The sequence below is a fragment of the Pleurodeles waltl genome, chromosome 9 (genome assembly GCF_031143425.1).
Source record: "Pleurodeles waltl isolate 20211129_DDA chromosome 9, aPleWal1.hap1.20221129, whole genome shotgun sequence".
Lineage (NCBI taxonomy): Eukaryota > Metazoa > Chordata > Amphibia > Caudata > Salamandridae > Pleurodeles > Pleurodeles waltl.
Genome location: NC_090448.1, coordinates 155,114,224 through 155,132,343, shown reverse-complemented (window position 1 = coordinate 155,132,343; position 18,120 = coordinate 155,114,224). Strand labels below are relative to the sequence as shown.

The following is an 18,120-nucleotide window of genomic DNA, read 5'->3' as shown; positions in this document are numbered from 1 at the left end:
CATGACTGAGGCTGAGTTATAGTTATTTGAAATACCTATAACTGGTGAATTTCAGTGGTTTTGTTCATTTTAAACTATATGTTACAACCAAAATGTTCACCTAACTAATACACTATAGCATCCCATTAACTTAATTTTTTTGGTGAACATATATATATATATATATATATATATATATATATATATATATATATATATTTACATATAGCTACGTGTGTGTAAAATCAAAACAAACTTTGTTCCAGAGTCAGAGACACCCATAAAAGCACATGAAAAGGTTTAAACAATTATGTTAATACACGTAGAATAAACATTATAGATACTCATGATCATGAAAGAAAAATCAAATATAAATAAATAGCTGAGCATATTATTTTTGAATGTATAGCTGATTTCAAGAAGGATGCCACATAAAATCATACTTCCTCATCATTTAATAATTGTGAAAATCTTAGTGTTATTCTGCACTGCACCATTGTGAGCTTCCTCAATAACTGAATTGAAGATTTGTTACTGAAGAAAAGTAAAACAATTCACAACAAGCATTTGCAACAATGCAATGGGTCTCACATTCGCTCGAGTTAGAGCTATTAGCATTGTAAATTCCTAACTGGACTTTTCTTGCCAGATAAATAAAAAATGAAAAGTAAAACAGTTGGCATAGGCGAGCCGTTTCAAAGCGCCACAGCCGCCATGAGCATCAGCGTGAAGGAGAGACACAAAAGGAAAAAGAAGTTCACTCACAGTCAAATGTATCAGCAGAAGTGCAGTTATCCATGTGACACGGTTGATGGCCAACGCGGCAACAAAACTGCCCCAAGGAGCGACAAACATAAAGCATTTACCAATGATAAACGATTTTTGAAAGGCAAGCCCATGAACGAGTGACAGAGATGGGCGTGCCCTGGTCGTGGTTAAAAGCCCACAAATAGAGTACAATAGGCCAGAGCGCTTGTGCACTCCACCTAAAAAAGTGCAACAAGGACTGGAAAGGCACACCATCAGATAGGCAAGTTCTAGTTGCTAAATATTTTTGATACCCCAGTGGAAACAAAGCATAAGTATAACTGTTCCTGCCCTAAAACTAAACACCACCAACCTCTCCCACTGACCTTGTAATGCTGAGTGATACATTTTAACAGAAGTGTCCTGTACGCCACAATTCCCAGAGAGAGGCGCATACTTTCCAGGAATTTATGCTTAACCTGTAGTTAGTCTTCCACGTAAACAAACATTGGACTGTTGAATAAAGAAGAGAGCTCAAACTCTACAATAGTTTTATGAACGTAGTCCTTTTTTATCGCAGGACAGGAGATCTTTAATAACTAGTTGTTTCAGGCTAGCTTCAGGATTAAGCCAAACTGAGAGCCACAAAGCAATTGGGCCCAGCATAATGCGATCCTTTAAATAAGGGAGCCCTCGTTCTTCGTGGAACATATATTTTGCGGGGTCATGGAAGATACTGAGAGGAGCCACCTGCAGAAACATTTCTCCTCAATCTGGGTGGTAGTACATATAATTAAACCCCAAATTCCTGCTTCATACAAGTGCATTGACCCTTATATATTTCCAGTACAGGTGTCATTCAGTTGATTCCCGATGGCCAAGGTAAGTTAAAAAGTGTTCCTATGGGTCGAGAAAGCCTCATGCATTTTGAAATATTGTAAGTCAGGCACCTGAATAGTCAAAAATAACTCTGAGATGTGAAAAAACTGTTAGTCCTTTCCAGCCATTCATTGCTGAAAGAAAAAGTGGGGATGTTCAACTGTTTGGGACCACAAACCATAACATATGATTTAGAGTAAATTAATAACCAAATCAAGATCTGCCATAAACTAGGCATAGAAAATAACTAAGTGATTTAAGAACTCAGGGGTGCTAGCCATCAAAAGGGATTGTCAGCATATATCAGTGCAGGTAATGGAGCACCATCTATCTTTGGGACCTCTTGAATGGCACTAGCAAGAAAAAGATTTAGCTTGGTAATATATATGTTGAAAAGAAGTGGGGCAAGAATTCATCCCTACTGACCACCCCATGAGATGACAAACAAATCTGAGAGCTCCCCACTGCCACCAAATCTAACCCTCACATTCATATACTCATGTAGTACAGATATGAAGCTCACAACTGCCACATTCAGCGACATTCCAAGGAGGATCACCCACAGCGTTGAGCAGTTTACACAATTGAATGTTGTGAAATCCATGAGTACAAAGGGACAGTGGGCAGGACTTGGAAATGGTGTATTTGCCTGTAATCAGACTGCTGTTTAAGCACAGCTCCACTGCCAAGCTGCTCCCTAGAACCATATTGGCAACTGTTAAGGATGATAATCTGGGGAACCCAAATACACATTCTGGTATAGATAGCTCTACCAATTATTTTAAAGGAATTAACAAGAAGGGAGACAGACCGACAACACCTTAAATCAGACCAGTTGCCCTATTTAAAAACGGATACAGTAGTCGAGGTGGAGCAGGATCTTGGGAATTGCTTATTATCTAGGCTTTTGAAAACATTGGTTAGTAACAGTGCCCACAAATCTAAATTGCATTTTACAAGATTGATAGGCACCCTGTCAGGTTCCGAAGATTTACCTGCCAGGCTCTGCCATATTGCATTGGTTATCTGGGTGCCTAGACTCCTTCTACAGCTAGAAACACAGCATAACCCATGGCATTAGATGCAGTTGATGAATCCAGCATTATGAAATTGCTGCATCACTTGTCACTCTCCTCTCGAAAACAAAAAAGTAGTAGGTAGAATGCTTTAATTAATCTCTGCCACTGATGATTGATCTGGGTGGCATTTCAATCCATTGTTTTTTTGTTGTTTTTGTGCTCACTGTGCCACTACAGACAGGGACAACCATATGAAAATTAGCCTTGGACCTGCTCCAGTAAAACGTGCAGCCAGAAGTGCTCCGTCGCAGCCCACACTGAGTGGGAACTCATGCAACCGCAGACCAGTTTCAGCCATGTTAGGACTCATCAGAAAGGTGCCGCTTGAGTCCCACAGTATACCAAACTATGGCACTCACATCTGAGAATTCCATCCATCCTAAGTGAGTCTTCATAAGAAAGAAAGATAACCCCCGCTGTGGGTTCAAAAGTTTGCTGTGTCAGAAAAAAGTATTTTTGTGCTGTGTAAGTGCATCTCTGTCATTGGTAGGCACAACCAGCTGGCTAGCAAAGATGTGTAGCAAAGCTTTCTCCTTGCCCATCCCTGTTGAAGCATGTATGAGTGCCAGTCACCAAGAAAATCATGGTTATGTATTTTGAATTATCTTTAGTTTGTTTTGTAAATCGAGTAATCCTTGACTGGTTGCAACCAACAAAAATCTGGGACTGCAAACATGAGCTGTTTGTGATGAGTGCAAGTAATAGGAAATTGTTGTTGGATAATGCTTAATTTGAAAAAGAATAAGTGCTGGTCTCAACTTTTGCTCAGAAGCCCGTAGCCAGCACTAGTAAAGGTTGGGTGGTGAATACCAAGGGTACATAGTCTTTATTCCACCCATTGCACGTTTTATCAGCCATCAGACACTCCTTGCTACCTTACCTCACTCTCACAGCTTTTGTTTCATCCATAAGTCCAAATTGTGTGTTATGCACAGCCATTCAAAATTGCACACAACTGCACACAACCCTCAAATGGATACCAAGAGTTAGGCATAAAAATTAAGGATAATGCTCTGAACACCACACTTTTCCTGGGGGTTAATCAAGGCATTTCTCCCCGTGCAAAGTTGTTTTCAGTGTACATTAAAAAGGGGACAAAATGTAAATAATATTTTCTCGGATATCAAGTGCTGCTAAGGAGAACAGGTGTGTGTGTGTGTGTGTGTGTGTGGTAGCTACAATTTTCATAGATTTCCCCAACCAGTCCTTGGGATATTGTGAATCCCTAAAGATAAGTGTATCTAGCGTACAAAACATTGTACATATAATTCTACCACACATAGATGTATTCATTGGTGTGAATAGAGCCTGGATGGTACCAATGTTGAACTTGTACATACAAGTAAATATCTGCAAAACTTGATATATCAAGTTTGGGGGTGCAGAGAGTCATTATTCCTTTCGCTGACAAACTTTAAAAAAAATTATTCTTTAACAGGTGCATAAAATGTTTTCTTGCATGAACACAGTTTCTAAATGGTGCTTAATGGTTTATATTTTTATGATCGTATTATTTCAATATAGGAACACAGGTCACAATATAGTTCAGCTCAGTGATACCCACTGTAGACCCGGGAGGGCCTGAATCGTTCCACACCTTCTGAACAACCACTGACTATATACAAGAGTTTCCTTTACATTTAATTTATGCAAATAAATTGAATGTGCATATCCTGAAAACCTGCTTTCCTGGATCTACCGTGGACACAACCGGTTTATATGTATTAATTATTGGGGAGCACATTAAACGATTTTGCAAAACATCATTGTGTCAGGCGGAGACAGAGGTTACTACACAGCAACAGCTTTGAGAGAGCAGAACAAGTGAGCCTCGTCACAGAGCAGACACTACTCACAGACTCCAAACCTAACGAGCCCCCCCTTTAGAGAAATAAACTTTAAATGAAATCACGGTTGGTCCTAATTAGAGCAAAAAGACGTATTATGAAAAACACATATATCAGCTCGGGGTAACAGCATTTAACCCTTGCTTTCCCTTTGTTACCCCAGAATTGCCTTCACTAGACCTGGTTGAAGAGCTCAACCAACTAGCAAGAGGACCAGAAGGTCAACAGTGTTCAAAGAGCTTCAATTAATTATTTGACAGTTGCATTTATTGATACTGCACCATAATGTATTAGTGTGCTTTATTAATAACAAAAGAGGGCAGTGAAAAACTGCAAAATGTTACAAACTGAACTGGGGAACAAAATGCAGTGAAAGACAGAAGAAATACTAACGAGCTCTAGGGGGTAACAATGGATTAAAGAATACGAGAAACAGTAACGAACTGTAGAGGGTAACACAATAAATTAAAGAAACAGTAACATTGTTCTCCGCTTGGCAGGTAATTTAGGGGCATATTTACAAGCCCCTAGCGCCACTGGAGCGCCACTTTTTGTGACGCTCCGCTGGTGCTGTGCACTGCCTTGTATTTACAAGTCCCCTTTAAGCCACTTTTTGTGGCTTAGTGCCACCTTGTGAATACGCCCCTTCACACGCAGCACTTTGCGTGGAAGCGGCGTGCAATGGGTGTTGCTGTGGGCATTCCAAAGAACTGCCCTTTGCATTTTTACACTGCCCCAGATTTTCAAGAAATCTTAAATCTGTGGCAGTGCCACAGATTTCATTAGCATGGTGCAGCAAGGAGAAATGCTTTTATTTCTCCTCGTTTTATGCTTTTACTATGTGTGCTGCCTTCTACAGCACATATAGAAATAGCAAATCGCCATTGAAGATTGTTTTTATGCAGGAAGGTGTCCCTTCCTGCATAATAACAATCTCCCCCGCAACACAACCATTCTTGCACCATGGCCAAAGGGTGGCTGTGTTGGAGTATGGCAGGTAATTTATTACTGGCACAGGGGAACATACAGGAATGCAATGTATTTCTGTAAATACAGCACATCCCTGAGTTTCAGATCTGACCCAGTGTGGCTCTTCCAATTTTGGCTAAGCTATGCGCGGCGCCAATTCTTTGTAAATATGCCCCTTACTTTAGAAGTAGCCAGAAGAGATGAGATTGCAAAGCGTTTCTAAAAGTGAGGATAGAGGGTGAGTGGGTAGAGTTCTTAAATCAGACAGGAGAGCATTCCATATTGATGTTACCACACTTTGGGAGGTTTGTTTTTCTGCCTGGGAAGACTTGAACGTCCAAATACAGTGAATTTTTGCTTCTAAGTCCTCGGTGCCCTCCTGAGATGGTGACCAACAGCAATGCGCATACTGAAATGTTTAAATAAATGGCTTTATGTGTCAGGCAACAAATCTTGACTTCAATGGGTAGCCACTCTTAGTACTAGTGGGATTCTCTCCTTTTTTTTGTTGATGACAGTGGTTTGTTCGTGGAAATTAGGACTTGCTTTCTGTTGAACAAGTGAAGACTCTGGTATTCCTACTTTCAAGGGGTATCATGTACAAAACCATTTTGCTGACACAAACTCTGCAATTCACAAAATAATTAGATTTACGGCTGCAAAATGTTTTTTTTTCAGTCATTTGTACTGTGTGCTAAACCAATTTTGAAAGCTGGAAAAACAATTCTGACTCGCAAAATTAGTTGTGTTAACCAATCCGTATTGCTACTGGGAAGGGGCATGAAAGGGGTTTTAACTCATAACTTTGATTCAACACTGGTGTGTAACAATCGTGGTCGCACACCAGTGATAAGTTACCAGCTGCTAAAAAGAGGTGGTAACATGGAAAGTAGTCCCTCTTGGTCATCTTGCTATAAGGACGTTCTGTCAGGCGACTGTCTGCTCCCCTCCATGTGTTCTCAACCAGGATTCATTTTTCTTTTAAAGCAACACTGACTACATTAAGGAAGATGGGCCCCTTCAAAAAAAGTTTCCTGTTATGGAACGCAAAACACAAGGATAGTGATTTGTTCTTCCTTCAGGCCACCATCTCTGTACTTATAGCAAATATAGGGGCTCGCAATTATAGTCGTGCCTAATTAATATTCATTAGGCACATCCTTCCACAACCCTCTGTGACTGGAGAATTTGCTTCAAGACCAATCAGTATATAGGTCGCATCACAAAATCAGCAAAAGATCGCCAAATGTCGGAGCGCCATGTGCAGATACATTTTGTGACGTGTCTCGTAGTACATCAGGCCCATGATTATTTCAGAGTCCAGGCCTCCAGCAGCAGAAAGGAGGCTGTTGTCGGATTAAGGGTGGGACAAGGGGGTCAAACCTGTAGTACCATCTGGGTCGAAGGGTGCGCCATGTGTTTAACTACCCCAGCCATTAGGCTAAATTGACATGCATAAAGTAAACACATATTTCTCCATTTCGAAAACTTCAGAACTCTCGTATTCCATGAGATTCTACCAATGTGCATATTTACAAAGTATGAAATGCCCTTTGCATGTTGTGCTGACCCTGTCGAAAGGTGCTGTCAAGCTTACAACACTACCTTGAAATGTCTGCTCACTTTGGTGCTCCAATGACAGCTTGTCAGCGGCTCCACTGTAGTATTTAATGTCTTGTAGGAACATCTGTTCACCATTATTCCGTGTCTCAGAGCAGTGAAAAAGAGATGAAAGCGCTATAACCTTGTTTGCACGGCACAGGAGCTCAGTGGCGTGACTTCTCTGTTAGGTATGTGTCCTGAGGCAGTGGAGAAGCTGAACAGGTGGATACCTTGGACAACCTCCCCTTTCATATTTCACTGGCTGCTCCCCTCAGGGCAGCACATTAGGTGACATAGACTCGCAGAATCCTCGTTGATCAAATGTCTAGTTATCTTATCAATTTTCCTCTAATTATGCCTTTTTGCTTGCCGCTCTGTTCTTTTAATTGTAGGAGCATTATTGTACGAATTCGGGTCTTCAAGAGCTAAGCCCTTTAGACTGATCCACATGTTCTCCGTTACCAGTCTTGGCTGTGCCTGTATGTCTCTGACCCTGGAAGGGCGTGTGCTGGCATGTTAATCAGGGCTAACGCAGATCCACGATCATTTTTATAGGGAAACTGTTTTGAGTGCTCCCAGCTATTCCTGGTTTTGAGCACCACACCTCTCACTAACTGAACTGGTATCTCGAAGGTGCCTTTGGCCATAATGCAAGCAAAATCAAAGCCCATTTCCCTGTCCCGCTGTTTGGCAGAAAGAAAGAGTCATGACTGGGGTCCCATCGGCCCCTTACATTTCATGTGCCCTAATATCCCTCTGTCGCCTGCGATAACAGTTGGCAGACCCCTGGCGCACACGCAAAAAATATTTCTCACCTCCCACTCAGTTTGTTGTCTCCGACCAAAGGCACCACCTCTGCCCTGTCAGTAATTAGGTGTGAGGGGAGGTGGTGTTAGATGATGAATTGCGAGAGACAGATGCACAATTTTATGTTTTTCAGTATGGCCACTGTAGTTGTGCGGCTATAGAGGGCCAAATTATACACCAGGGTTGAGTAAATTATGTGACAAGAGAAGGCAAATTGTGTGGCATAATGTCGCACATTTTAGAATAGTATTACAACTTTTATCGTCATTTTTAGAGTTGAGCGGGCAAGCGCTCTAGCCTGCTGTAATCTCTCTGTGGGCTTTTACCCACACCCATCAGTTTCGTCGGTTCGAGGGCTTGCCTTATTAAAATCACTTGATTTTATTTGTGAAAGGCATGCCTTTTTCAGTGTTTAGCCCTCCTGGAGCACATCGGCCAACTACTGAAAACACACGAAGCTCCATGATTTCAGCATGGGTTCTGGACTACTTTTTCTTTTTATTTCCTACGCAGTGCAATCTCGCTGCACATTTGCTGATACGTTTGACTGCGAGCGAACTTCTGTTTCATTTTGTGTGCTGTTACATTTTGTGTCCCCCTTCACGCTCATGGCGTGGCACTTTAAATCGGGTCGCTTATGTAAAACTGTATTACTTTCAGTTTCATTTTAGGTGGCAATAAAAGTCCGGTAAGGACTTTACAATGTTAATAGCTCTAAGTCGAGCAAATGCTTGTTAAACTTGGTAGCACTGTTTAGGCATTGGTAGCACCTCATTATTACCAGTTTAGCACCCAGACATAGCAATAAGCAACAGAAATGTGTCAAGTCTAACTTTGCAAAGGGCATTCTACTGTTTGAGCTAGAAACAAATTAGTTTTTTGTCAAAATCTGCAGATGAGGCAGATGATGGATAATGTGGCAAATGCAGCAGAAATATGATTGTGCAGAAATTGCTATGGCCGCACAATCGTATAATCCCAGTGGTCCTGGCTGATAGCTTTGAACAGATCTGCAGGTCTCTATGGTATTTCACATGATGTAGTCTGCCTAGGTGGTTACTGCACTGGGTTGTCCAATCTGGGATTTTGTTTATGGTTGTGGCCCTGAGCTGGCATGGCTGGAATGAGAGAGAAGTGGAAGGATCTGCTAGGATGAACATTTTTGTTATCATTCCATATCCCAGTGTCTTTGTGAGATTGAAATCTATTTTACTGTCCTACACATTTGCTTTATTTTCTCATTATCTGTTTTGTGTATCTTATTCAATTTTGCTTGTATGTTTTCGTCTCTTTCTCTGTTCTTTCACTTAGAAAGAGTAGAACCCCCTGTGTCTCCCCTGGAGCCCTTATTCTCATTTATTCATTTCCCAGCCTTTCCACCTTTTTGGTACCTCTGCAGTTTCTGGTAAGTTTGACAAAGTTATTAGGGCCTGTATATATTTTTTCCTTCCCTTCTAGAGTGTTTGCGATGGTGCCACAGCTTTTTTTTATTTGCTGTACTTTATAGGGTAAGCAGTACCCATATAGGTAAAACTTATTTGCTCCTTCACTGTTTTCTCCAGTTTCTACCTGCAGTCGAATGCCATTCTCAACTGTTGTAGTCATAATTACCAAGTGCATTACTTAAGGCAGTCATACCTCTAGTCTCACTCATCCTATGCTGTGTTGCGTGTTTTCTCATGACATTGTATTTTGTGCCTAACCAGTTTGATGAAGGTCATATGCTTGAATATCACTTTAAGCACTTTCACAAAGTGTCTTAGATGTAGGGGAATGTCCATTGTTTTTTTCATTCTTTAAAAATGTTCAGACATCTGTGTTGCTAGCTCCACCTTCTCAATGGAGAGATGCATTATCAATGAGAGTTAGTTACTTAAGTAGAAGCACAACAGATAACATCAGGCACACATGGGTGAAACAACATGAAGATGGATTGCTATTGCTATGAATGGTGACATTTATACATACATTACAGAATGTACAGTGTTTCAACTATTTAGATTCAGACAGGCACAACATGGATTCCTTTGCATCTGTTCCATGCTCATTATACCTAAGGCCTGAAGCTGTACCTCACTGATAAGGTCCAACTGAAACGAAACCAGGATGGGATTGCTTTTGTTCCCTTTCTTGTAGACGTGGCCTCATATGTAGGACTGGAAAGTGTATAATGAATCTGGAACAATGCTTATTTGCATAAAACCGGTCCCTATTTATAGTACCACAGAGAGCAAATAAAACAATGGATTTGAATGCCAGGATGATTACCAGTGACTGAGAAGAATTCAAGCATTTCACTCATTAATCTTTTGGTTTTCTTAGGACATATGGAGAAAGGCAGCGCCATTTACAGAATGTACACATTCTATGCATGCAATCCCTTGATAGGAAATGGAGGATTTCAGCTGTTTGTAGTGTCATTGCACATATTATATCAACACTACTATGCTTATATATGTTCACATAAACATAATATTAACTCAGTCTAAGTTTAAGATATCATGTTATGCAGGCTACATTTTGATGACGGCAATAGGTAAACATATGTAGGACATGAATGGATACCCAAAGGAAGTGTCCTGCCCCTAAAACTGGAAAAAAACACTTAAGTGAAAAGCCGAGTTTTAAAACATTTATGACATTTCTCATTGTTTGCTTCAGAGTAAAGAGATAAAGGGACGGAATTCCACATTTTGGGGGCCAATTAGAAAAAGGCTTTGCCTCCCATTCAGGAGCAGGAGATCCAATGGTTTTCCAACAGAAATGAGTCTGGAGACATTAAAACACAACAAAGAATGCTTTGTAAAATGTTGTACTGCAGCATTATGGGGCTTTGCTTGTGGAATGCCCTTTAAGTGATGCACATGGCTTTAAATGTCAAGGAAGCTTTTATTGGTAACCAATGTAAAGCAGTACAACACTGACACAGAGCAAGTATAGTAGACTCAAAAAAACTCTATTTGCAACACTATGAATAAGTTAAACTCGTAATAGCAACTTCAAGGGCAGGCCCACATAGATGATGTTACAGTAGTCCAAGCAGTCCTTACTTTGTAAAAGAAAAAGGGTCGGGTCCAAAGTTTTCCTCAGAAGTCCGCAGCTGGTGCTATAGAATATCATGGGTGCTGAGTAACTATAACTGAGTAGTCTTCATACCGCTTCACGCCGCTTTCGTCTCCCACCAGACACTCCCTGCTCTTTAAGGTTCCATACAATCCTTGCTTTCTTTCTTTGTCGTTCTTTTCTCCGTCTTCCTTCTTTCCCCCTCTTCTGCTTTCCTTGTATTGATTTGTGTCAAAGTCACACACGAGAATGATCATTTGGGTACTGTCAGCATAAGACATTAAAGAAAATCCAAAATCCCTGATAAGTTTAGTTAGAAGAGATATATAAATATTAAAGAGAGTAGGACAGCGCAGATCCCTATGGAACCCCAAAGGAAAGAAACCTGGACTGGTACCGGGGAGGTACTGTCATAGTTTGTGCCCTGTACTTCAAGAATGAGGCCAACCATTCTAGTGCTTTTCTCTGAATGTCAGCTTATCAGAGAGTCTCTGTCAGAGGACAACATAAGCAACTGTGTCAAGGTCTGTGTTAAAATCAAGCAGCATTAGTGCAGCAATTCCTCCCTTGTCCAACAGCATATGAATCTCATCCAGCAACACAAGAAGAGCAATCTCGGTAAAATGCAGTGGGTGAAATCCAACATGGGATTTTTCCAGAATTTTATGGCTCAAGAAAGGCAGAAAGTTGGGAATTAACATTCTTTTGTAGGACCTTAGCTGGAAAAGGAAGTAAAGAAATGGGATGCTATTTGCTTAACTTTTGGGGATCCGCTGTGAGATTGTTAACAGCAGCTTACCACATTTTTTTCCAGGTTACTGGAAAGGTAGCCTGATCTAAGAAGATGTTGCAGGGATTCCCCAGCGCAAGACTCTCTATTGCCTTGTGAAATGTAGTGGCGGACATGAGTCAAAGGGTCATCCTGACTTGCCAGGTGTAAGTTTCTTATGGGGAACAGGGCCCATAATCAAAGGTAAATAGTTATCTAATGCACTGGGAAAACAAATATAGCCCAGGAAACGCTTGATTAGCAAAATTTATGAATTCAGAAGTTTAAACGTAAGGGTAATACCCTTGCAAGGGCGCATTAGTATAGGTCCAACACAAAAACACATAACAAAAACCATAAGACAATATAGTCACAATATCCTGTTAGAGTACACCACTACTGCACCCCGTATAAAATTACATACATTCAATGGGGGGTCAGAGTGCATTAGGCAACAATGTTTCGATCCGCATAGAATAAGAGGATCATCGTCAGGACAATATGATGGATGCCTGGCACCATATACCTAAACCAGAGACAAGTAACTATATGGGTACCTGTATGAGAAAAAGAAGAAAAAAAGAAGGAAAAAAGGAAAGAAAAGAATGAGGGTAAGAAGAAAAGACATCAGAGAGAAAAAATATAATACTTAAGTTATTTTGTATATACCACAAGGATCTTTCTGTAGGGAAGCGTCAATAACTTCTGGCTAAGAATGAGTCATCTTTGTGAGATTTTTTGTGGGATCACTCTAGGGAGGCTTAAGGGGATATGGAATGGAACACCCTGTTTACCTGTTTAGGGGAAACAAATATGCACATTAGTTTTTATATCATAAATGTAATAAAAGATTTGGTCCAAAGTGTATCCCATTTCGTGTGTGGGTGAAAATACTAATTTATTCAAATTGATCAAAGCCAGCAAATTCACCAAATCTGTAGTATCATTGTCACTAGTGACATCACATCAAAGTTAAAATCTCCCAGTAACTTTGCAGTTTTAAGAATGTAAATTTAGATAAGGTCTGCAAACTTGATCCCAAATTCAGATACTTCCCGGGATGCCTACATGACATAAAGGGGGTGATTCTAACTTCGGCGGGTGGGGGAGGCCGCCCGCCAAAGTTCCCCCACCAAAATACCGCTCCGCGGTCGAAAGACCGCTGAGGATATTTTGGGATTTGCCCTGGGCTGGCGGGCGGCCGCCAAAAGGCCGCCCGCCAGCCCAGGGCAAATCCACCTTCCCACGAGGACGCCGGCTCAGAATTGAGCCGGCGTAGTGGGAAGGTGCGACGGGTGCAGTGGCACCCGTCGCGTAGTGGGGCCCTCTTACGCGGGCCCCTGCAGTGCCCATGCCATTGGCATGGGCACTGCAGGGGCCCCCAGGGGCCCCGCGGCACCCCCTACCGCCATCCTGTTCCTGGCGGGAGACCCGCCAGGAACAGGATGGCGGTAGGGGGTGTCAGAATCCCCATGGCGGCGGAGCGCGCTCCGCCGCCATGGAGGATTCTGCAGGGCAGCGGGAAACCGGCGGGAGACCGCCGGTTTCCCGCATCTGACAGCGGCCGAACCGCCGCGGTCAGAATGCCCTGCGGGGCACCGCCGGTCTGTCGGCGGTGCTCCCGCCGACCCTGGCCCCGGCGGTCTCTGACCGCCGGGGTCAGAATGACCCCCAAAATTCCTTCTTTATATATAATCTCTTTTTGATTTTGTTTAGAAAACATCTTTATATTGTTGTTTAAATTTTTCTTGTAAATATGATGATACAACCAGAATTATGTTAACAATTTTAACACGTAGTGTGTTACACATTATTAAGATTGTCCAACAAACTGAAGTCTGAACAAGATCAACATACTCCTAAACTCACTTAAAGAGAGTTAATGCAAACAGAATATAAGCACATTTTAGAGAGAGAAGGTTTTCACTTCACACAGACAAAACAATATAATTGGGCTCAAGCCTTTCACTCTGCCACTGGATGCACAGTTTGTAAATTTCTAATAGTGTTCTGCATTTTCTGGGCTACATTGAATCTTTAAAATGTGAATTTCTAGTTTTCCCTCATTAACTAAAATTTTGCAGTTTCAGATATATGGTAGATGACACAAAAGTTTAGTGAGGTCAATTCCAAAGTCACCTTTCTGCAAATGTGCTATCTATGTAGTATAACACTTATGTATATGTGTGTGTGTTTGTGTGTTTAAACCACTAAAAGGTGTGGGATGTGAATTTGGGGAGAACTAGACTGTTAAGTCTGGTTCAGGGCGCGCTAGCTAGGCGCGTAGTTTCCGGATAAAGATAAAGAAAAGCAGTGGATGTGGGTGCGGCTGTGTTTTATAGAAGGGAGTTCCCTTTACAGACTAGGTGGTCTCACACACATTATAGTGTCTTGCTTCATCATTTGACCACCTAGCCCCACCCAAGTAAGATGATACTACCTGGGCGGACTCAACCTCGTTGTTTAAAAGAACCACTGAGGGAGTGCTGAGATTGAAATCTGGCTGGATAAATCTCCTTAAGCCTAGTTGCTATGGGATGAGGGAAGGGTGGTTGTGTTAATTCATTATGGAACCTAATATGGGGCTGGGCAAAGCAAATGGAGAGACAAACTTGTTCAGGCACCTTTAGACTGCAAATGAGACTGTATTTTTTGCATTTGTACTATCTCACCTTGCAAAGAACTTAGGGCCAGATGTAGCAAAGGTTTTTCCCCATTCTGTGTCTATGGGAAAAAGTGTTCGTACATATGGCCCTTAGTCCACAGCATAGGGACTTTAAAATGCAGCTTACATTCAGTAGTCCACACAGGTATCATACTGGTCTTATTGTCCAAGAAAGCTTAAATATAAGTAAATAATTGAGGGAGGCTAAAATCACCCAGTAATACATTGCTACCAACAAAATGATTTAGTACCAAAATCTTTGCCGGTGGCTTGAAGGAATCAGTGGTTAGAACAGGCTTTTTGTGTCTATGGGGTATGTATGAATGTATGTATGGGATATTTCTGTAGCGTGAACCTAGACAAAGGCAAGCATAAGGTTAATGATTGATAGGGGAGGTGGCTGGTATGTTAACTTGATAATGCAATACAATATTGTTTTCTTTTGGTTCATCTTCAACTGTTTTCTAAATCGGTGCAGTGTTGGAGCAGTCCTTATAGATACAGGGATGTTGTTCTATTCTTTGGTAAACAGCTCTTAATTCTATGGGTACATTTTTCCTATGTACAATGATAATTTCACTCTAGATTTGACACTCACCCATTTTCTTTGATGTTTTCAAATGCATTATCTGTGTGTATTCTACTTTCACAACTGCTCATGTAAATGTTCATGCAACTGTATGGTGGCCAGCAATGTATGTGTAGGTTCCACAGTACACTAAAATATTGCTCCATATGTGTTCCTTCTTTAATGTTTGTAGGTACCACTCATTTGTATATAATATTGACTACGGGCCTGATTTGGATCTTGGTGGAGGGGAATACTCTGTCACGAACGTGACAGATATCCTGTCCGCCGTATCAGATTATATCCAGTGGAGATCGTAACACAGCAGACTGGGTATCTGTCATGTTTGTGACGGAGTATTCCATCCGCCAAGATCAAAATCTGGTCCTATGTCTATTATACAGTACACTAACAACTGTATTCCATATTTGTTCCTCGTCCATATTGTTCAATGCGTGTGGGTACCACTCTGTATTAATGACTACTGTCTATGTACATTCTTCTGTATACTAATAGTACTACTCCTGATTGGTCCCTTGTTCATTTTATCCAGTGTGTGTAGGTGCCAATCTGTGGCACTTAATAAGTATATTATACAGTACACTAATAGTTCCATTTCAGGTGTGTCCCTCATTCACCTTGTTCATGTGTGTGGGTGCCCTCTGTTGCTGCCAGAATCGCTCATGTGTATTGGACTGGGCATTGATAGCATTACTCCAGGTTTCTTCCTCATCCATTTTGTGTGGTTGCCACCCATTGGGAACTGGGACTGAGTATTTCTATTTTACAGTACAATAATAGTTTTATTCTAGAAATGTCTCTCATCCATTTTGCTCAATGTGTCTGACTGCTACTATATGTCGGGGTCCTACTGGTGCATTCCTCTTCTTTCCATGAGAAGCCCCACAGAATCAAATAACAGTAGCTGTGGCAGTTCATAAAACACAGTCAAAGTAGAAGTGCTTTGTGTTTGACATCAGTCCCTTTAGAAGTAAATTAAAATACTGGAAAAAAGTAATTTAAAATGTCTGCTCATTTTATGCCTATTAAAAATGAGCAGAGTCGACCTTGTGATTTGATACCTCTTGATTGTCGTCATATAATAGGCATTTAATATGTGTCATAAAACTTTAGGGATGAAATTGTCACATGAGTAATTCCATAATTACCTGCAGTCTCCTGTACTTTAAGGATGAGAAAATAGAAAATGCGATATCATCTGATTACATACATATTATATTACGCTATTTAAGGATACTCAGTCCAACTTTTACTAATGTACTATATTAATAGGGAATATTTCTCTGAATGTAAGAGCAAAAAACAGCGTATGTTTTCATTGAAATTCATCTTTAAGTTGAAATGCAAAGAAAGGGTGCGTAGATATTTTAAGGAGCTGGTGTGATACTGCGCCTCTTTTATCCCTATGTGTACTTATTATTAGATCAATAGATTTAATCAGTTGGTGCGTCTCTATCACATTTGTTTACTGAACACACCAGGCTTTGGGTAGAGTCAAGGGGGCAGGTTTACTAATATTTCACGCAAATCATGGTGTCAACCAAAGTCCCTATGCTGTGTGAAAGAAAAAGAGCACAAAAGTTCCATATCTACTAAGATACGGTGCTGTTTTTCTCTTTATCTGCACTCGGTCACTTTAGGCTGCCCTGCGCCAACAAACACACCCTTGTACCATCGTGCCAGGGTTTGTGCGTTCTATCAATTATAGATTTTTACTGGAAGGAGACCTTTCCAGTACAGAAACCAAGTTCTAATACCTTTTCCCTCTCTGTAGGTGTGCTGTACACGCAAAGATGAAAAACTTTGGAGAGTTTTAAAACTAGCTCTACAGTTTTGCTTGCCTCGAAGAGGCGTAACTTTAGGGTGCAAACCCTTGTCTACCAATGTTAGTAGATAATAGATTTGCATCAAAATCCATGGGTCCATGGGAATGTCCATGTACCACCAATGGAACGCTCACTTTTGCTACTGTGTGTTGTTATGGCCAACTTTTCGTTGCATACCCTGATTTATGTTGGAAAGTTAATACCATCATGACACTTTATTCTGGGTTTGTGTTAAAAAACTAAAGCAAACCACCTGCTAAGTGTTAGTAAATATTGACCAGTGTCCAAAGCATTGTGAGATCAAAGGCAACTCAAGGGAGCATAAAATCTGTATGAACATTATTTCACTGTTGTGCCATGCTTCAACAGTTCGATGAATCTGTAGAATATGCATATGTATTCTATGTCCCGCATCTGATCAAACACTTTGCTCTATTTTGTAGAAGAAGAGAAAGCAGAGTTCACGCAACGATGATGATGATGATGCAATCAGTGTCTGCAGCCTTGATCCAAGTGATGTAAGTGATATATCTCATGGTGTACCGCGGGGGTGTTGTGGTTGTAGATGACTCTGGCACTGCTTCTTCTCTTCTGCATATTACAGTATATGTTCTTCTGCAGTTATACTTATTGTAATATTGAGCGAGTTTGCTGTGTAATATCGGGCATGTTTGACTGTTTTATTCCTATGCATGGCATTAAGGTTTTGTAAACTAATGGTTTAAATGTTTAGGAATCCTTGCAAGAGCATCCGAATTCTTGTATTTATATCACACATATATGACGTATACATTTTCTGCGCTACGTAGGTTGTGGAAAGCAAATTATATTTATTGTGTGAAAGAGAAGCAGAGTAGATGTATGTATGCAAGACCTTACTTAGGAGTAATGCACTTAGTGAGCCAGACAGTAGTTACATCTGATGATACTGATGAACTATTCCATCTTTGCACCTACCTTGTTGATCGGATAAAAATGTCACTCCCTGTACACGAAAGTAACCCTTGTGGGCGTGGTGTGTGTCAGAGGATGTTCCAGTGGCTTTCCATGCAGATGTGGTACAACTCCTATATTACCCATAGGGGTAACACAGAGAATCAATTTGATCCACCATGTTTACTTACACGTCAGAGTTACACTGAGTTAGTGCTGGAAAAAGCATAGGAAAGTGCACCAATAACACAGGTCGGGTTATGGGTGTCTTGAAAGGAGAAACATGTAAGAGAAACATATTAAAATGGAGAAAAAAAATGAGGAAACCAAACGTTTGCATGCTATGGAATGACTAGACAATTCACA

General features: G+C 41.0%; 1 protein-coding gene across 3 annotated transcripts in view; it reads left to right on the top strand.

Annotated features, from left to right (window-relative positions):
- The window catches only part of ARHGEF3 (Rho guanine nucleotide exchange factor 3), a 786,720-nt gene that overhangs the window by 419,180 nt on the left and 349,420 nt on the right, over positions 1 to 18,120 (top strand). For 2 of the 3 annotated variants that reach the window (XM_069206461.1, XM_069206463.1), the window contains one exon: positions 17,265 to 17,339. In XM_069206461.1, coding sequence (XP_069062562.1) covers positions 17,265 to 17,339 — 75 coding nt within the window. The remainder of the gene's footprint in view (positions 1 to 17,264; positions 17,340 to 18,120) is intronic. The other variant, XM_069206462.1, reaches the window with a different exon arrangement.